The following is a 20,743-nucleotide window of genomic DNA, read 5'->3' as shown; positions in this document are numbered from 1 at the left end:
GGTTTAGAGTGTCCACCATGTTTTACAGATGACTGTAGACACTTTCTTCATAAGGAGGTGACTTTCATATACTGTTTATCTGCTGTCAACAGTTTTTTTTGTGTGTGTGTATTTTACACCTGCCACTTCTTCTTCTGTCCTCCAGTTGTCCAGCTACCCCTCAAAGTTTTTTAGCACATGGTGAGATATGCCAACTTTTTGCCTAGTTGTTATTTGGGTATTGCCTTGTTGGTGCAAAAATACTCTTTTATACCTGTCAAACTGTGTTATCATTGATATATATTTTTATAGATTCAACTAAAGAAACAGGAATAAATTATGTGTTTTGTGACAGGCTGCGCATAACAAAGTCCATTAGGTACAATTTTTAAAACTACACCTTTGCTGAATTTCTTGTTATGTGTGGACAAAACACTGGTTCATCCCTTAAGTTAATCACCTTTTTTATGCTCGAATGCTTCATAACTCAGGGTTAAGTGAACAAAAAAGGGGAAAAAACATTCTTTGGAAAAAGGTCAGGAACAAGGGCTGAATTCACAAGAGTGAAAAACAGCCAGTGTCCAAAGAAAAACTCTGAAATAGTCTCAGAAAGCCTGGAGAACCATTGATCAAGACCACTTTAAAGAATTAGCAGAAACTCAGGCTCCCTGGATGCCAAACACAAAAAAATGGACGGACGGGACGACTCAAGACTTTTGCACAGTACTGTATTTCATTCTATACTTTATTATTATAATACAGCAAGCCCTGTCTGGTTTTTAAAATGCTAAAAATAATATATGAATACAAAATTACTGTGATATTACGGAAATTCCTCATCTGGGAGACATGAAAGCTGACCTCGTTACGAGAAACCTCCGCGTGCCCCTTTTCCAAGAAACAAAAACGGATCATCTGATGTCACTATATGTCTCCAGGCTTCAGGTGGGTACGGCCAGCGTCGGTCTGGCTGAACCAAACCATGTATCAAACAACTGAATTTCCCCATTGGTCCCCGTGCGTGTGCGAGAGCGCGTGAGTGCGCACGCCTGCGTGCGCGCGTGCCAACCACGGAGAACTTATTATGTAAGATGTTCCCAGTCTCATCTCTGCCTGCGAGTGTGAGGCATGAGGTCGCTTTAAGAGACATCTCAGCTCCTACCAGTGGTCCTGGCAGGACACCTCCTACCTCCTCCTCCTCCTCGACCACAAACTCTCAGCTTTGCCTCACTTGATGCACAGCGGCGCGAAGAAGTCCTAGAAGAAATAAGACTCGGTAAGAAACGGTGGCTAATTAGTGTGCCATTTCCTCTTGCCTATAACTCTTGCAGGTGGCGATGGGAGTGAGTAATTACAATTCCCAGGAAGGTTATTTATTTTTCATCATATGCTAAAAGAAAGCTCTAATGACCTTTTTCTAGGTGATGGCTCTCTCTAGGCTGGTGCGTTCTTGCGCGTAGAGTTTTAATAACCTGATCGCTCGCGCTGGGATTGTCAGTTCCCGTCGCTTGTCAGTCTCCCAGTCCAGTGGGATTTCCTTCCTTCCCTCGAAATATTTTCCCCCTGGTCAGACTGATCTCCAAAATGAAATGCTTGAAGTCTAAGTGGAGCTTTATATTGGACATTAAACGGTTTGTGATGTGGAAATGATTGATGAGTCTGCCCCCCGGACAGGAAAGCAGTTGGCACCTACCAACGGAGGTCTTCTTCATCTGTCCGGAGCTGAGAAAGTCCGCCCAAGTGCGAGCAGACGCACAGCTGCAGAGGGACAGTTGATCCAGGACAGAGCTACAAAGACCGAGGGTAGGACACACACACACACACACACACACACACACACACACACACACACACACACACACACACACACACACACACACACACACACACAATCATACTCATACTTTTCATTGATTTATGCGTTTCAGCCTCTGTAATAATTCATGTGCTGACTTTGTGTGTTGGCAAAGTTATTTGGTTTGGTGACAGAGCAGGGATAACACTGGGTGGGGGGAATCTACATTTTGCATTCATCTCTATTTCGAGACAAATCCCCACGAGATATAATTTCTCCTTCTGTGTTTTTTTTTCTGCAGTGACTTCACTCATTCCTCCCATTCAGACTATTTTTATTGTTTCCCCACCCTGCAGGTTGTGTGTAATCTGGAAATAATCGGTATAATTTGCACATTAAGGATGAAATCTAATGTCAGCTTTTAGCCAAATTTCTCGTTACTTTTGCTATTACTCCTCCGCCTGCAGACACCGCACAACGGGAAGCACTGCATCGCTTCACGAGTCCAAATTCTGTCATGAATATTCTGCATCAAGGCTCTGAAGGATGGGTCTTGGCTACATGTTTGCCATATGCGTTGAAGCTGAGTCAGATTGAGTAAGTTTGGCACCCAGAAAAAGATCGTGTACCACAAATGAATTCAAGTCATTTTAGCCTCTAAGTTCAAGTATGTACCTGAGTTATTCTGGTTCTATCTGTGATTACTGCAGACGAAGCGACACATTCTAATAGGACATCAGGGCTCATTATAGAGACAGCCACGAGCAATTAATGTCCTACCTGTCAACATTTATCATTGTTAAGGAGTCCTCAATTAAAAATGATAAATACTTTCCATCCTTTGGTGATTTAATTCTGTCAGCATGTTTGCAAAACTATTTTCTAGGGAACTGAGCTGTGGGCAAACATCTCGGTTAATCAGGGCTCTTTTTACTGCTGTGCATACGCACTTACGATAATTATACACATGCGGACACACACGCTACTCAGAAGTTCTTGGCCTTGGTGGAGTGGAATTGTATTTCTGTTGTTTTCCAGTGCAGCCGTTTCTCGGGAACTGTAAGGCTGTGAAGCTTCTGTGAATGTTCAGTGACGATGAAAGCTGTTACGGACAGAATAAATTCCCACTGTTGATAAGAGTGATTGGGGGGGGGATGATTGTTTCTGAAGGAGCAGTCATTATCACCGTTATTGTGATGGAAATTTGAAGCAGCATGCCATTACAGCGATGCCGCAAAAACCTAGATCTGTGCTTTTTCTCTTGATGATATTCCATCAGTGCATCATTTATTCTCATTGCCTGCATGCAAAGAGATTTATAATTTTTAAAAAAAAGTGGGGGTCTGTGTTCTGCTCGTGATGTCTGCATAGCGAGATTAATTATCCCCTTCATCAGTTTCTGTTTTTGTTATATGGAAACTACCTCTGCTGCGTGCGAAGTTGAATTTCCAATACTGAACACACTTTTTAAAAAAGACACTTGTGGAATGGCATCCTGATGCGCTGCACATTTTAAAATCCTATCCTGCAGCATGGCAATCAGTTCTAATGGGTAAAATGAGCTTTTTAGCGCGCGAGGGTCAATTTCCTGTCGTGCTGGTGTGTTTGTGGTTGCTACATTTTAATTTGAGCAATAAACCGAAACCTTCATTTCTTAAAATTCCATTACTGTGAAAATAAAAAACTCCAATGATGGAAAATGTTGTTAAAGGTTGCACATTTCTTTTCCTGTCTTTTTTTCCAGGCCACAAAGGAAGACTGCTTTAAAGACTGCCTGAGCTTAAGGATTAGGGAAAACTCTTATTTAAAATTCAAATATTATTCATAAAATAATTACAGCAGGTGCTGCAATACAATCTGGTTCGATTAGTCCTCCGTGTTCGAAGCGAGCCTGGGAAAACCATCGTCATGGAGCTGCAGCACAGCACCAATCACAACCAAGCCTCGTGGAAAGAGATACCGTGGAACTCGACCGAGGACTGCTCGCTGTCGGTGAGTGGCACCACGTTACTCATCATTGCTTACAGTACAGTCATGGCAGTGGGGCTCATTGGAAACTCCTGCCTGGTGTTTGTCATCACACGGCACAAAGAGATGCACAACGTGACCAACATCTTTATTGTCAATCTGTCCTGCTCAGACATTCTCACGTGCATTATATGCCTGCCGGTCACTATTATCTACACACTGATGGACCACTGGATCTTAGGAGAGACCCTCTGCAAGCTCACACCTTTCATCCAGTGTATATCAGTCACCGTCTCCATCTTCTCCCTCGTTCTGATCGCCATGGAGCGCTACCAGCTTATCGTCCACCCAACAGGATGGAAACCCATGGTAGCCCAGTCCTACCTGGCTGTGGCTATCACCTGGATTGTGGCCTGCATGATCTCAGTGCCTTTGCTTTCCTACAACGTACTCACTTTGCCTTTTCAGAACTTCAGCACTCCACTCCCAATAAATGACAACTTTATTTGCATGGAGCAGTGGCCGTCAGTTAAGGAACGGCGAGCTTACTTCACCTCCCTGCTCGTCTTTCAGTACTTCCTCCCTCTTGTCCTCATCATGGTCTGCTACCTGCACGTCTACCTTCGCCTGCGGAGGAGGAAGGACATGGTGGACCGCGGCAGGAACACCGCTCAGAAAAAGAACAAGGGCTCCATGAGGATCAATGCCATGTTAGTCGCCATAGTCGTGGCCTTCGCCCTCTCCTGGCTTCCCCTCAACGTCTTCAACACGGTGTTTGACTGGCACCACGAGCTCATCCCGTCTTGCAGCCATGACATCATCTTCTCGCTGTGCCACCTCACTGCCATGATCTCCACCTGCGTCAACCCGATCATCTACGGTTTCCTCAACAGCAATTTCCAGAAACAGCTCAAGTCCACGCTGCTGCGCTGCCGCTGCTGGGGCGTGGTGGAGAGGTACGAGAGCGTGCCGCTCTCCACCGTCAGCACAGAGGTCACCAAGGGGTCGATTTTGAGCAATGGCTCTGTCAGCAACAATACGTAAATCCATGCCTTTTTTTTTTCTTTTTTCTTTTTTTTTTTTTTTTAACTGAAAGACAAAGAAAGCAGCTGGTGCTCTTCAGCCTTCATTGTGTCACTCTGCGGAGATTTTCTTTCTTTCTTGGTTTGACATTTGCAAAAGGTAGAAACCTCAGGACGGCAGTCCAGAAGGAGCAGGCTGAAGAGCCCTAAGCAGGATGGCAGGTTGCCCTCCAATCAGTATGAGTCCACATGTAAGAGGAAAGAGATAATGCAGTGATGGTGCAAAGGTTGGACGGGTTTACAGGACACTTACAGTACGTATAGTCTTTTCCCCCACGTGCTGTCGCATATAAAAATGAGGAGATGCCTTTTTACTCTGTTACACCATGTTTTCTCTCTGCAATGATCTGCTTGGAAATCATGTTTAAATGCATATTAGCTGTCTGGCTTTAACACGTCCACCTGCTCTAAATGTGGCGAACCCCAAGAGAGTGCTGGAAGGACAACAAAAGGCGGGTGGGTCGTGGAGCAGCAAATGTTGTTTTCAGTTTTGCGGGGTTTTTTGTGTTTTTTTTCTGGTGTTAATAGTGATGACGAAAACATCAAGGGGTTGTGAACCGCAACGTGTAAATGATTATCAACAGAGTAGCTTGGAATACAACCGAAGGAGGGAACATTTGTGCATTAGACGTAGCTCTAGGCGGAGGACTTACTGGCATCATTTTAATGCATTTCTTATTACCTAAACCCGCCACCGTCGTCGCTTTAATGGTCTTTTGCAGAGAACCTTGGCAAAAGCTGCATGCATTTCATGCTGTTTGACACGTCCATGCTCCCGTGTGTATATATACAGATGTTTAGGGGCGTAGGGGGGTCATAAAATGTGCCACACGGCCACCATTTCTCAATCGCAATAAAACAAAATAGAAGTGGCAGTAAAGGACAAGAGCGGGCTCCTTCCGTTGCATATAAGATAAAGCACAGTTATAGCGTGTGGTGTGCAATAAAAAGCACTGTGTAGCATAGCACGATAGAAAGTATCTCTAGGAAACGTGTTGTTGTAATATTTGGTTCATGTTTAGCTCTTGTACTGACTTTTTTTTTCTCTTTTCTTTGTTTCTGCCTTGCTTTACATGCTGGTTTGAAGCTGTCACCTTGCAGGTCAAGTTACCCAGGAAAGTAAATGCTACCCTCTGACCAGAATGCTGGTCAGTTAGCACTGGTTTGATATGATATCTTTTTTTGTGTTACATAGTGTACATAGGGGGGGAAAAAACCCTCCAAACCCTTCAACTTCTAAATATTAAATATTTCAAACTCTTTGTTTCTTTCTGAGGTCAAATTCTGTGTGCTGCCTCTGTGTGCATTATTTAGAAGGGGAAGTCTGAGATCACAACACATTTTAGATGCGCTCGTAGTGTTGAATAAATCAGTGTTGTGTTTGGTGCAATAGATGTTAAACAGCACGGGGAGGGGAGGAAAGTGTATGAGAGATCAATGGGAATTAGTGCTGAATATTCATATTCGGGGAATGCCTGCTAACGCTCATGCTTCGTCCTGTCTGAAAGGAAGATCAAAGACCAACTGCGAGAGATGGAGAAGGGAGTTGTTTTTTTTAAATTTATTTTTAATTTATTTTATTTTTGCTGCCAGGTGCCTTGTAGCTTTTATGATATTTCAGGAGGTCGAGTGTTAGATGTTTTCACACCTTACAAAGAGCCAAACCTGTTCACCTGCCAAGCCGTTTTCCAAAAGGCAGCTTAGCCCTGAAGAGAGCTCTCGGGTCCTTGTCAGCATAATTGACTGCATGCTTCTGCTGGCCTGTGCTGCCCTTTGCTGACTTCCAATCCCCTCTCCTTTCCCATATTTCACTCCTCTAGTCTGCCTTTCCTTTCAGAACACCAGCCGAGTGAAGCAGAAGTGTTCATTTTTTTTCCCCCCTTGCAATAAAGGACCCAAGATGCCGGAGGTAGTTGCAAACTCCAGTGGCACTTGACAATGAGTGGAACCTAAATTAGCCCCCCTTTTTTTTTTGTTACATTGTTACCCATTGTAACCCAGTCTACAAGCACATTACTGCACTATGAAATGAAGCTCAGCTGGAGACAAATACTTAATGAGTCCGCAGGGCCAGTCTCTCCTTGTCAGTCGAGCTGTTCCAGGAAGACTGGGATGTTGGCTCTGTGCATTTTAATTTAGAGAGATTCTCATTTTTTTTTAAAAGGGAAAAAAGAAAAAATCTCTCCAGATCACAGGAACAACGTGAAATAGTTGGCCAGAGATTTGCTCAAGCTGTTGTTTTGAGCATTTCAATTCTCCTCAGTCATATTTTTGCTTTCCTTTCAACAGTGAGAATGATGTATAATTCATCCTGCTTTACCTTGTGTCAATATTCATAGCAAGAGGATCAATATTACAGTGGAAATTTGAGGGGTTTGTGCTGCCTGTGCCAAAGGATTTGTGAAGAATTACAATATAGATGTGCTACAGAATGATTTTTCAGCTCGTACTCATTGCTGCAATCTCATGAGACAAAGTCAATGACACCTCTGATCCTGGCTGAGAAAGAACTAATCTTTAGATTTTGGCAGATGAAAGGGTCAAAGGGAGACCAGCTGCTGACTTTCGAATCCCGTCCTGGTGTTATGCAAATACCGACATCCGTGAGACATGTAGGTTGCTCATTTACAGGTCAAACACATAGATCGGCTAGGTCAATATTTTCTTGTTCCCTTATCGTTCTGCTGAATTGCCCTAATGGTCCTCCCACCTTGTGTTCATCAGATCTTGCAGGGAAGCTTTATCTCTAGTGACGGTTCCCAGTTTCATCTGCTTGTTAGCACAGACACCATGACGGCGTGAATACATGACCACCTCCAGAATACAATTCTGCGTGTCTCCGGTATTATAATACATCTGGAAATTTTCTTTGTAGACTGCAAGATATTTCTTGCCTTCATTTACCTATGTGTCTTCTGTACTATTCAAAATAACACACACACAGTTGCTTCTTGCATAATGCAAGCAGACTTGACAGCTTGGAATAGCAACTCCCTGATTGGTGTCGGCCAGGTTGTCCTCACGATTTTCTGTTGCGTGCATGAAAAGATAGATAGATAGGGTCTTGGCCTCTGCATCTGGCCTTCCATTTTCTTTGATTGAGGAAAAGACCACAGCCTCTTTTAGTTGCCTGGTTACAGCTTCCTCGGAGTATTCAATGGGTCTCCTTCAAGCTGACACAGAGCACCAAGCTATTAAAGTCACTTTATTAAACACTGACAGAGGAGCTGCACCAGGCGGAAGCAGTTCAGTGGACCCATGTCAGCCAAACAGTCCTACGTAAGACATGATTGCTGAGGATGCTTGATGACGCACAGCAACTTTCCTTTTGACTTGCACTGGCTTGTGATAGTTACATCACAGCAAGCAGTATTTTTTTTTTCTTAAAAGAGCATTTTCAGAAGTTGTAGCAGGGAAAGCACAGGCGTGTGTAGCTACATTCATATTGGCAGCATGTCATTTGCCTGTGTCAAGGCCAGTTAATATTGCATGCTTTATTGCAAGGACACCGGGAGGAAAGGCTTTATTAAAGGAACAGTTTCATATTTTGGCAAAGACACAAGAGTCAGATTGGAAATTTGATTTCAGTTCTCTTGCCTGAAAAGCAAATATGAGATGGAGCCAGGAACCGAAGACACTTTAAAATCTGATCCAGATCACCAGAGATGAAACCTTTTTGTTTCTGCTTCACAGTCAGATCACATATTAGCCATGGGTTTGGTTTTGTTTCTGCTATTTTAAATCCCTTTATTATTTTTTTTCCAAGAATGGATGATATTGAACGGTTAATGTGCGTTCACAGACCATTCAGCTGGGGGAACAGTGCACCCTGGAGTAGCGCACTCCCAGCACACAATATATAAGACCACCTGCAGAAGCTGTTTATAGCTTAAAGGTTGGAACATTTGGTTTCTGTTCAAGATCGCCTGAAGTATAAAAATGACCTTTGCACAGAGTCAAGTCTTTTCCAGCCTTTATATAAAAACATAGCAGATAAAACAGTTTTTCTAACTCTTTTCAAGATTAAAAAAAAGAAAGCTTACTTCACTGTAATTTTGTCGCAATTCACTTTCTCTTTAGTTTCACATATAAAATTGGTCTCCAGATTCAAAGCCTACAGAGTCTGCCAGCTCCGTGACTTTAAGGCCCCTGTTCTCTCTTATTAGTTCATCTATTCTCAGACTGGTCTCAGTGAGACTAATTACAAGTAACCTGGTGGACCTCACAGCTGGTGGGGGGTCCATGCTCAGCAGCAAGGAGCCCATTTCCTTGTACAGTGTGATTTAAAATCTGCTGCTGATGTTCCTCTTGAGGGAAGCAACACAAATAATAATAACAGAAGTTTCTTATAGTCAGTAATGTTTGACATTTCAAATGGAGGGTGGTTACTGTACACGAGGGCATTGATCTCCGGTCGATATTTCATGTCCTGCTGCGCTGTTGCGTTTCATAGATGATTCAGCCCTTATCAAAGCTCTTTAAATAAAGGACAATACTTGACCCGTGTGGTGTGGACTGTATGCTCAACCAAAGTAGCTGCAATCTCATCAGTAACTACGGAAACGATTTTCTGTCGTGTGTGTGTGTGTGTGTGTGTGTGTGTGTGCCCCCAGTAACAGCAGAGTGACAGACAGATTGAACTACTGTGAGAAAAAACAAAAAACACTTTCCACTGAAGATAAGAGTGCGCCAGCCACACTCGCTCTTCAGCAGGATATTATAGGCTGCTGTATGGATGTCAAATCGTCGTGATGAATAAACTTCGATTTCTTGTGCAGTTTGTTTAAAAGTCGAAGCACACATGTGGCCCGGCGGAATAATTGTGCTTATCAAACCATAAATAAGCGCTTTTATAATCCAGAGGAGATTGCGGAGTGCACATGAAATGGACCGAGCAAGCAATGAGCTGTTGTGATACAGTAAATTGGCTTCGGGCACATGTCCTGTTGGAAAGCAAACACAGTAATGTACAGTAAATGTCATTAAATGGTGCTCTTGACGGGATCCGGTGCAGTAAGGAGGGGGCGGAGTACAAGTCCACGCAGTAGATAAAACTTCAGCGGTACTCGGAGAGAGCATGCAGACTTTACAAAGTTGCAGCTCAATTTTGAACATGACAGCTACAGAAATACCACACCGAGACCAAAACATGGAAAGATGGACTCTCATGTTGTTGTCTAGTGCCCCCTGGTGGCTAGAGACGCTGCATCAGGCTCGTGTGTGCTGCTGGAGCCAAAAACAAGTATTTAAAAAAATATATATTTTTAACCACAAAACTACATTTTCTTAGAGTACACACGCCCTTATTTTTATTAGACCAACCGACACACACACACACACACACACACACACACACACACACACACACACACACACACACCTGCTGGATGGTTTTAATTGTGGGGTGGAAAGAAATGTGTACAGGAGCGCCAGCTTTTGTTTTAATGCTTACAAAACCTATATGCAAAAGCTGCGTGGGAACAAACAGTGTTACCACACCCTGCGATGCATTACTAGGACAAAAAAACAGACAAGTAACAGCGGAAGACAGACTGGTTGGGCCGGGCTCCTCCCAAAGAGAAATAAAGGTAGGCACACAAATGATGGCAGACCAGCACAGTCCTCAGACTCAAACCCCCGTCAAGCTTGTTTGGGATGAAGCAGACGGATGGGAGCAGCAGTACTGACTGACTGACTGAACTGAAAGGTAGAAAAAATGAAGAGGAAACAGAAGATGTGAGAGGGAGAATTTGAAGCTGAATAGAAAAACAAATGAAGAAGTAGGGTGAAGGAAATGATGTTGAACTGAAGGGATGAGGGAGCAAAAAGACCGCTAAAAAAGAGAAAGAGAGAGAGATCCAGGTGGAGGACAGAAATGGCAGGTAGGTTCAAATAGTAGGAAGATGACAAAGGTAGTGGTGAGGAAAATAAAGGATTATGAAGATGAAGGAAAAGGGAATGATGAAGAAGGATAGGAAGCTTCTTCCCAAACAGGACCAATAAGGTGTAATTTATACTTACATCTGCATATGTCTTTCTGAGATAGAGAGATGTAAAGGTCAATGAGTGTAATAGAAAGAGAACAGAAAGTGTGGAAATTTGAATATTAATAAGGACAAATATGCATAAAAGGGTTGAGAAAGACAGGCATCTCATCAATGAGAAGCACAAAGATGACATCAGTAGAAAGAAAAAGAAAGAAGATGGGTAGTAACAGGAGAGACAAAAGGAAACTGGGTAAAATGGAAGAAGGATGAATGTGGAAAGAAAAGAACGTGGAACAGACAGAGTAGTCTAATCCACAGAGTAGACGATTAGTAAAACTGATCAGAGAGAAAGCAACTAGTTGGAGGGGTACACTCCTCCTCCTGAATAAAGATGAAAGAAAATTAGAGACAAAGTGAGAGAGAGTGGACAAGAGATATTGGAAGTTTTTTTTTATTTTAAAAAAGCCAGTAGAAGAGAAAGACTGAAAATAGAGAGGTTGAGTTAAAAAAAAAACTGAAACCAGTGGAGTGACAGGCTACAGGGAAATGGATGAAGATCTGTTAGATGGCTTGATGAAAGATTAAAAAAAACAAGGCTGAGTGGAAAAGTAAGACAATCAAGATAGAAAGATCAAAAAACACAGAACAGAAGGTGTAGAAGTGAAAACAGAAAGAAAGAAGAGTGCAGAGGGTCCAAAATAAGGGTGTAGGATACAAAGTGGAGAGAGGAAGGAATGAAAGTAGACAGAAAAGGAAGGACACAGAAGCAAAGAAGATGAACGCAGAAAGGCGGGGAGGGCAGAATGGGAAAAGAAAATGCTAGGAGACAGGAGAGGGTGTGACACAGAGACAGAAGAAGCTGGAGAAGTGTATTAGAAATACAGAGAGTGTGGGGTGACGCTGGAAGGAGATGAAGAAGAGGACACGACAATGGCAGAGCAATGGAGGTTAGGAATGTGAATTGCATTAGCAGAGCAGTGGGGAAGATGAACAAAAGAAAGAGAGGATGATTAAACGATGGAACAGAAGCACAGAGAAGAAAAAGTACAGACTGTGACTGAAAGGGAAATGAGGACAGGCTGATGGTTTTAGGATAGGAGGTGGAGGTGCAGGATGAGGGAAAAGGTAGATAAAGAAGGTGAAGACTCAAGGGAAGATGAAAGAGGGGAAGGAAGATTGCTGAAGGAGCACACTGGAGAGCAGTGGAAGTGTAAAGGAAACAGAGAGCAAGGCAGGGTTCAGAGGAAGAGGGGTGCCAGGGGCCATGACAACTGGATATAGGATAAGAAGATGTAAAAGAAAAATGTCAAACAAAAATTGACAGCTGGATGGAAGAGAGAGAAAAATCAAGAGGGTGGGGGATAGAGGGGGCTGGAAATATAAGAGGGGTTGCATAGATAAGAAGGAAAGTTCGAAATTTTAATGAAGGGAGATGCAAAAAGAGAACAATATGGCTGAGAAAGTTAGAGGAAAGGCAGATAGGGAGATAAAAGATAGATCATGTGATCGTGTGTGCCAGAAAAGGAGGAATGTTGAGAGAGGGGAGCTGAAAGCAGGAGCCAAAGAAGACAGCCAGAGAGAAAGGCTGGATGGACGAAGGAGGGTGATACTGGAAAGAAAAGAGACGTGACTCTTTCCTGCTTTCCTGTTGGAGTCAGTCACAGCATCTACTACTATACACATCTACTACGTCAAACAAGGTAAAGAGGGTTTAAATAAAGAACATATTTTTCATATTACAGTGCCATAAACACAAAGCCTTACTGTTTTTTTTTTTTTAATATATATTTCAAACAGAACAACTGGTAACACTTTATAGTAAGTTCCAAGAGTCAGGTGTAAGGTGTACAGGTGTAATTCCCCTGCAATTAAATGGATTTTCAGTGTATTTTATTTGAAGTTATTATTAAATTATTATTATATTTAGATACAAATACTTAAAGGAAGGTACACTGATGGGGTAAAACATCATGTGCACCAAAAAGTATTTACGATATTAGATGCGGAAATATTGTTTTTCAGCAGAATTAGCAAGAAATACATCAAAAAATACATAAAATTGCCATTTTTTAAAATTATAGTGTTTCTAAAGAAGAATTGTATTGTGTTATTTTTAGTTGCCGATTTGTAACAATCTTCCAAATCCCTACACGACAATACTTACTGTACGTAATACCATTAAATATCCCAAATTTAATGCATATTGCTGTCATTGAACTGTGGCTGTAAATTTGCCCATTAGCCAAACTTGATTAAAAGAGAAATTTTCCATTTGACATCAAATACAAAGGGCATTTTTTTCCTGGTACTGTTTGCTTGGATTTGGATCATAAGATGAAAATAAATAAATAAATCGAGGTGCTGTCTCATCAAACATTACAAGCAAACTTAGCAGAAAACAAATTCAGTGAGTTGAAAGCTTTTATTTATATTTTAGATTATAAAACAAGAGCAACATTCACAAAAAAATGTTTTATGCTTATATAAAAAATGAATTGTAGAATCAAAGAAATCTTTCATTTCTTGAATGTCCGGTGTCCGTTTTCCCTCTCGGCCAAACTCGCCTGAAAGGAAAGGAGAAAATTCATTTTTTTTAAAAAAAGACAAAAAAACGAGGTCAAGTCTTTGCCTGCCTTTTGACAGCAATAACAGATGCATCAGTGAAACTAAACACTGAATTATTCAGGAGAAAAACTTACAAGAAGTCCTTTCACTCTGTACATTTTGGCAAAAGGTGATTCCTCTGCACAACCAAAAACACTGCAAGGTGCTTCGACGCGTGGGAACTCTTCAACCATCTTTTGTTTAAGAAAAAAAAAAAAAGAAACATTGCAGTAAAAGCAACAGCTGCTAATGTACAGATAAAGAGTTGCTGTTCGACTAATGCTTACATTGCCCAGTGTGTCTGAGAAGTTGTCCAGATCCCTCTTCCCTCCTGGGCTCAGTCCGTATGACCAGTGTTGACAGCAGCCCTGTGGAAACACCGTCCCTGCGAGCAGCAGCCACAGTGCCAAGATTTTTGCAGCCATTCTGAGGATAAAGCTTCACATTTTGCACATGAGCATGTTAACAATAGTTATTTTTTCCCATTTAACTCCAGATATTGTTGCAGTTCCCAGCACATTTCAGATAAGACTTTACCTTCTGTGCATTAGAAGAGAACTTCTGATCTCTTCTGCTGTCCTTTGTGAAGTCTGCTGCACATGATTTTCCAAGGTTTATATAACTGTGCTTTGTTTCCTCCAACACTTCACTACAGGGGGTCACAAAGTGGGATTAAGCAACACTTGGCAACTCTGGCAACCCACAGAGCTGTTTGAACAATTGCACCTGATGTGTGATTCTTGCAGTTTCTGATTATTTTATGATGTACTTTGAACTGACTTCACAAGATATATGACAGTTATTCCAGAACTGCTTTGGTATGTTTTTCACCTCATGTGTACCCTGATGTACACAAACATCTGTTTTACAGAGCTACACTTATCTGGGCAAAAATGCTATGTTGATGTGAGCGAATGGGCAGACTGCTTTGAACGGATAGTAAGGCAACAATAACCCAAATAACCAATTATAACAACCAGGGTATGCAGAAGAAGATCTGCAGCAGCAGAAGACCACACCAGGTGCCACTACTGTCAGCTAAGAGGAGGAAACTGAGGCTACAGTTTAAATTGGCTCACCAAAATTTGACAACATAAGATTTGGAAAACATTCTGATTCACCAGTCTCAATTTCTGTTGCAACATTTGGATGGTAGGGTCAGAATTTGGTGTAAATAATGAAAGCATGAATGCATCATGCCTTTTATCATTTCCATTGACCATGTTCATTCCATAATGTACCAGCAGGATTGTGTGCTAAAATCTCCTGAAAGTGGTTTTTTGAAGATGGAAGGCGGTGGAGGGTGGGTGGAATTACTTTTCACACAGGTTCGCTCGCTTTGTGGTAGAGTATCACTTCCTGTTCCTGCTCAAACACAGTCGTGTTTCTGAGTAGCTTATCTGCTTAGCAATTTAATTAAAATCTTTTAGATACATTCCTTTTTCATAGTTTAATCTTCACGTGCTTCATCTGAAGCACCCTTTCTGTGTACTCACTACCTAATTTATAGCCAAAGTATTCACTCACTGTCTCTGTACTGTTTCGCTAGCTTAGCTTAGCTCGTAGCCGACTCGTTAGCACCATGGCTACTTCACCTGTCCCTCCTGCACTTTCTTGCTCATTGTGTCAGATGTTTAGCTACTCCTCGGCCTCCTTTAGCAGTAATGATACCTGTAACAAATGTAGCATATTTGCAGCTCTGGAGGCCAGGATTACTGAATTGGAGACTCGGCTTCGCACCCTTCATTCACCCGTAGCTAGCCAGGCCCCTGTAGCTGGTGCAGCCGAAGATAGCATAGGCTCTGCTAGCTGTTCCCCGGCAGACCCCAAGCAGCTGGGGAAAGAGGGCGGCTGGGTGACGGTGAGGAGGAAGCATAGTCTTAAACAGAAGCCCCAGGTACACCACCAACCTGTTCATGTGTCTAACCGTTTTTCCCCACTCGGCGACACACCCGCCGGGGGTCAAACTCTGGTAATTGGTGATTCTGTTCTCAGACATGTGAAGCTAGAGACACCGGCAACCATAGTCAATTGTCTTCCAGGGGCCAGAGCAGGCCACATTGAAGGAAATTTAAAACTGCTGGCTAAGGGTAAACGTAAATACAGTAAGATCATAATTCACGTCGGCAGTAATGACACCCGGTTACGCCAATCGGAGGTCACTAAAATCAATATTGAATCGGTGTGCAACTTTGCCAAAACAATGTCGGACTGTAGTTTTCTCTGGTCCCCTCCCCAATCAGACCAGGAGTGACATGTTTAGCCGCATGTTCTTCTTAAATTGCTGGCTGTCTGAGTGGTGTCCCAGAAACGATGTGGGCTTCATAGATAATTGGCAAACCTTCTGGAGGAAACCTGGTCTTGTTAGGAGAGACGGCATCCATCCCACTTTGGATGGAGCAGCTCTCATTTCTAGAAATATGGACCAATTTATTAAACTGTCTATCCAGAGTTGGGACCAGGAAGCAGAGTTGCAGTCTTACACGCCTCTCTGCAGCTTCTCTCCTCCTGCTACCCCCCAAAAACCCATCTCCATTGAGACTGTGTCAGCTCCCAAACAGACAAAAACAAACTAAAACCAGCAATAAACAATTTAAACATAAAAATCAAAAAGAAAAACAATACAGTATCCACATCTGAACCAAAGAGTAAAACAGTGAAATGTGGATTATTAAATATTAGGTCTCTCTCTCCAAGTCTCTGTTAGTACATGACTTAATAATTGATCAACAAATCGATTTACTCTGCCTTACAGAAACCTGGTTGCAGCCGGATGATTATGTTAGTTTAAATGAATCAACACCCCCGAGTCATTCTAACTACCAGAAACCTCGAAGCACAGGCCGAGGGGGCGGTGTGGCAGCAATTTTTCACACCAGCCTATTAATTAACGAAAGACCAAGACAGACTTTTAATTCATTTGAAAGCTTGATGCTTAACCTTGTCCACCCCAGCTGTAAAACTCAGAAACCAGTCTTACTTGTTATCATCTATCGTCCACCTGGGCCTTACACAGAGTTTCTGTCTGATTTCTCAGACTTTTATCTGGTTTAGTGCTCAGCTCAGATAAAATAATTATTGTGGGTGACTTTAACATCCATGTAGATGCTAAAATGACAGCCTCAACATTGCATTTAATCTGTTATTAGACTCAATTGGCTTCTCTCAAAATGTAAAAGAACCCACCCACCACCACTTTAATCACACTCTAGATCTTGTTTTAACATATGGCATAGAAACTGAACATTTAACAGTGTTTCCTGAAAACCCTCTGCTGTCTGATCATTTCCTGATAACATTTACATTTACAATAATTGATTACACAGCAGTGGAGAGTAGACTTTATCAAAGTAGATGTCTTTCTGAAAGTGCTGTAACTAAGTTTAAGAATATAATCCACCCACTGTTATAGGGCTGGGCTATATCATACCGTTCACGGTAATACCGGTGTAATTTTGGGCAAGATAGGAAAATGAAATATAGCGATAGAATTTGGGTAAAACGCGCATGCGCAGAGCCTATGTTTATACGCACATGGCGGCGACGCAGAATGAGAAGAGCGAAAGTGGATCGTTAAATGAAACGGATGAACCAGAATGTGTTTGTAAAAATGCTGCAACTTCAGTGGTGTGGAACTGGTTTAGCTTTCGTCCGTCAGATACATAACAAAGCACTATTTTTGGTAGAGCATGCTAGCGGGCCGTCGTTATTACCGTGTTGTTTGGAAAATAAGGCACACTTAAAATCAATCCTTTGATTTTGGTTGTGTTTACTGACCTGAAAATCGTCAAATGTGCCCACTTATAATCCCGTGGCGCCTTATGTATGAATTCTGGTTGTGTTTACCTGACCTTGAAACGATTTTATGTTTTGTACTGTCAGCAAGGCACTGTTACATTTTATCGAAAATCTTGTTTAAAAATGTTTTTTGCAGTTGTGGAGTTGTAAAGTATTTTGTCTAGTGTCACCGCTTATATGGATTGTATATCGTGATAAATATTTTTGGTCATATACGGCTCTACCATCTTCAATGGCGGTAGCCATCAGAGCAGCTATCTGAGTGATAACAGAGGTCGATTATCTTGTTAATAATTTTACCTGTGCTTCAACATAATATTACTGTATTGTCTGTGTATAACCTCTTTTGGAGAAAATTTTGTGGATATGTCGGCCATTGTCCACTGGAAATGCCTTTTGGTTAAACTGTCAGCAAGGAATTTGCACTGATAAAATTTTTATCATTAGAGAAAAAATTACCAATAATCATCTCACAGATGTAATCTTATCTACAGCTACTTTTAGTACCATCGATGTTAAGTTAGACCCTTTTTCTCCAATTGATCTTTCTGAGTTAACTTCAATAATTACTTCCTCCAAACCATCAACATGTCTTTTAGACCCCATTCCTACAAAACTGCTCAAAGAAGTCCTGCCATTAATTAATTCTTCAACCTTAAATATGATCAACCTATCTCTAATAATTGGCTATGTACCACAGGCCTTCAAGGTGGCTGTAGTTAAACCTTTACTTAAAAAGCCATCTCTAGACCCAGCTGTCTTAGCTAATTATAGGCCAATCTCCAACCTTCCTTTCATATCAAAAATCCTTGAAAGAGTAGTTGTCAAACAGCTAACAGATCATCTGCAGAGGAATGGCTTATTTGAAGAGTTTCAGTCAGGTTTCAGAGCTCATCACAGCACAGAAACAGCTTTAGTGAAGGTTACAAATGATCTTCTTATGGCCTCTGACAGTGGACTCATCTCTGTGCTTGTCCTGCTAGACCTCAGAGCAGCGTTCGATACTGTTGACCATAATATCCTATTAGAGCGATTAGAACATGCTGTAGGTATTACAGGTACTGTGCTGCAGTGGTTTAAATCATATCTATCTAATAGACTCCAATTTGTACATGTAAATGGAGAGTCCTCTTCACCCACTAAGGTCAATTATGGTGTTCCACAGGGTTCAGTGCTAGGACCAATTCTATTTACATTATACATGCTTCCCTTAGGCAGCATCATTAGAAGACATAGCATAAATTTTCACTGCTATGCAGATGACACGCAGCTCTATCTATCCATGAAGCCAGGTATCACACACCAATTAGTTAAACTGCAGGAATGCTTTAAAGACATAAAGACCTGGATGGCCGCTAACTTTCTGCTTCTTAATTCAGATAAAACTGAGGTTATTGTACTCGGCCCTGAAAATCTTAGAAATATGGTATCTAACCAGATTCTTACTCTGGATGGCATTACCTTGGCCTCCAGTAATGCTGTGAGGAACCTTGAGTCATTTTTGACCAGGACATGTCCTTCAACGCACATATTAAACAAATATGTAAGACTGCTTTCTTCCATTTGCGCAACATCTCTAAAATTAGAAATATCCTGTCTCAGAGTGATGCTGAAAAACTAGTTCATGCATTTATTACTTCCAGGCTGGACTACTGTAATTCTTTATTATCAGGATGTCCTAAAAACTCGCTGAAAAGTCTTCAGCTGATCCAAAATGCTGCAGCAAGAGTACTGACAGGGACTAGAAAGAGAGAGCATATTTCTCCTGTTTTGGCTTCCTTCATTGGCTTCCTGTTAAATCCAGAATTGAATTCAAAATCCTGCTCCTCACATACAAGGTCTTAAATAATCAGGCCCCATCTTATCTTAATGACCTTGTAGTACCATATCACCCTATTAGAGCACTTCGCTCTCGCTCTGCAGGCCTACTTGTTGTTCCTAGAGTATTTAAAAGTAGAATGGGAGGCAGAGCCTTCAGTTTTCAGGCCCCTCTTCTGTGGAACCAGCTTCCAGTTTGGATTCGGGAGACAGACACTATCTCTACTTTCAAGATTAGGCTTAAAACTTTCCTTTTGCTAAAGCATATAGTTAGGGCTGGACCAGGTGACCCTGAATCCTCCCTTAGTTATGCTGCAATAGACGTAGGCTGCCGGGGATTCCCATGATGCATTGAGTTTTTCCTTTCCAGTCACCTTTCTCACTCACTATGTGTTAATAGACCTCTCTGCATTGAATCATATTTGTTATTAATCTCTGTCTCTCTTCCACAGCATGTCTTTATCCTGTTTTCCTTCTCTCACCCCAACCGGTCGCAGCAGATGGCCCCGCCCCCCTGAGCCTGGTTCTGCCGGAGGTTTCTTCCTGTTAAAGGGAGTTTTTCCTTCCCACTGTCGCCAAAGTGCTTGCTCATAGGGGGTCATATGATTGTTGGGTTTTTCTATGTATGTATTATTGTGCGATCTACTGTACAATATAAAGCGCCTTGAGGCGACTTCTGTTGTGATTTGGTGCTATATAAATAAAATTGAATTGAATTGAATTGAAAGTGATTTCACTGTAGTTAAATAGTCTCCACAGTTCTTTGTTTTGTCCCTAGCTGGCAACGGCAGGGGAGGTTGAAGCAAATACGTCGCTGTGGATGCCGTAGGGTTTCCATCTTGGTCAACAATGCACTTCTAGGCCTTGCGATCTGTGGCCTTGACCTTTGCTTGCTCGGGGGTTAGACGTCGTTGCTTAAGACAGCCTTCAATTTGCTTGATCCAAGTCTTCTTGGGTGCATCACGCTTGATTCTCCAGTGGGCGGTGCGCTGCTGCAGCAGAAGGCGATATGGCAGGTGATGGTTGCTCATGCGGCACACATGGCCAAACCATTGCAGTTGTCGCTTCAGGATCAGCTCTTCCATTTAGGGCTGCTGGTGAAATTGACAACGTGTCACGCTGTTGCTGAGACGGTCACGGAGGGACACTTGGAGAATCTGATGCAAACGGCCCATTTTGGAGGCCTTGAGCTTGTTGAGGTCGTGCTTGAGGAAGACCCAGAGCTCAGATCAGTAGAGAAGAATGCGCAATACCAGTGAGCGGTACAGGCAGATTTTGGTGATGAGGGTGACACTTGTCTTCTTCCAGACGCACCATCGGAGGAAGGCGAATGCCGCCGCTGCTTGACTGATTCTTGAGTACATTTCCGCTGTTGATGCCACTTTCTTTTCTTGCACCAGAGAGCAGAGGTCTTTGAATTCCCGCAGTTGTTTGATTTGCATGGTGGTAAGAGTAGAACTATTCAGCCGATAGGAACATTATCCATTTTGCTCATAAAGACAAGTGCAACTAATGACTGCTCAAACTGTAGACAGCTGTGCTGAGTCATAGGCCAAAATGTCTAAAAACATTTGCAAATTCTAACAAAGAATGACAAATGCTCATTCAAATGAGCACAAGCAGCAGTTTTGAAGGATGTGACGTGTTGTTTAGATGACTGTCATTCGAGAACTGAGCCAAAGCAACCGAGAAAGAAAAACAGATGACAAAGA

General features: G+C 42.2%; 2 protein-coding genes across 2 annotated transcripts; one reads left to right on the top strand and one right to left on the bottom strand.

Annotated features, from left to right (window-relative positions):
- Positions 1 to 1,038: 1,038 nt before the first annotated feature.
- npy8br (neuropeptide Y receptor Y8b) lies at positions 1,039 to 6,106 on the top strand. The gene is made up of 3 exons (XM_031731294.2): positions 1,039 to 1,255; positions 1,654 to 1,782; positions 3,519 to 6,106. Exon 3 carries the CDS (start codon positions 3,683 to 3,685, stop codon positions 4,784 to 4,786), a length of 1,104 nt encoding a protein of 367 aa, XP_031587154.2. The 5' UTR covers positions 1,039 to 1,255; positions 1,654 to 1,782; positions 3,519 to 3,682; the 3' UTR covers positions 4,787 to 6,106.
- A 6,934-nt stretch (positions 6,107 to 13,040) lies between these two features.
- LOC116313553 (progonadoliberin-1) lies at positions 13,041 to 17,284 on the bottom strand. Its single transcript, XM_039621076.1, has 5 exons — positions 17,267 to 17,284; positions 13,953 to 14,064; positions 13,703 to 13,853; positions 13,511 to 13,609; positions 13,041 to 13,375 (listed from the first exon to the last, which is right to left on the bottom strand). Exons 2-5 carry the CDS (start codon positions 13,961 to 13,963, stop codon positions 13,328 to 13,330), a joined length of 309 nt encoding a protein of 102 aa, XP_039477010.1. The 5' UTR covers positions 13,964 to 14,064; positions 17,267 to 17,284; the 3' UTR covers positions 13,041 to 13,327.
- Positions 17,285 to 20,743: the final 3,459 nt, after the last annotated feature.

Source organism: Oreochromis aureus, linkage group 12, assembly GCF_013358895.1.
Source record: "Oreochromis aureus strain Israel breed Guangdong linkage group 12, ZZ_aureus, whole genome shotgun sequence".
NCBI classification, from domain to species: domain Eukaryota; kingdom Metazoa; phylum Chordata; class Actinopteri; order Cichliformes; family Cichlidae; genus Oreochromis; species Oreochromis aureus.
This window is presented reverse-complemented; position numbering and strand designations above follow the sequence as displayed.

Excerpts from the sequence above, each read along its gene's own strand:
- npy8br (XM_031731294.2), top strand. The coding sequence starts at position 3,683 with ATGGAGCTGCAGCACAGCACCAATCACAACCAAGCCTCGTGGAAAGAG.
- LOC116313553 (XM_039621076.1), bottom strand. Across the intron at positions 13,610-13,702 it reads TCTCAGACACACTGGGCAAT|ATGGTTGAAGAGTTCCCACG; the intron begins GTAAGCATTAGT and ends CTTAAACAAAAG. Across the intron at positions 13,376-13,510 it reads ACAGAGTGAAAGGACTTCTT|GCGAGTTTGGCCGAGAGGGA; the intron begins GTAAGTTTTTCT and ends CTTTCCTTTCAG.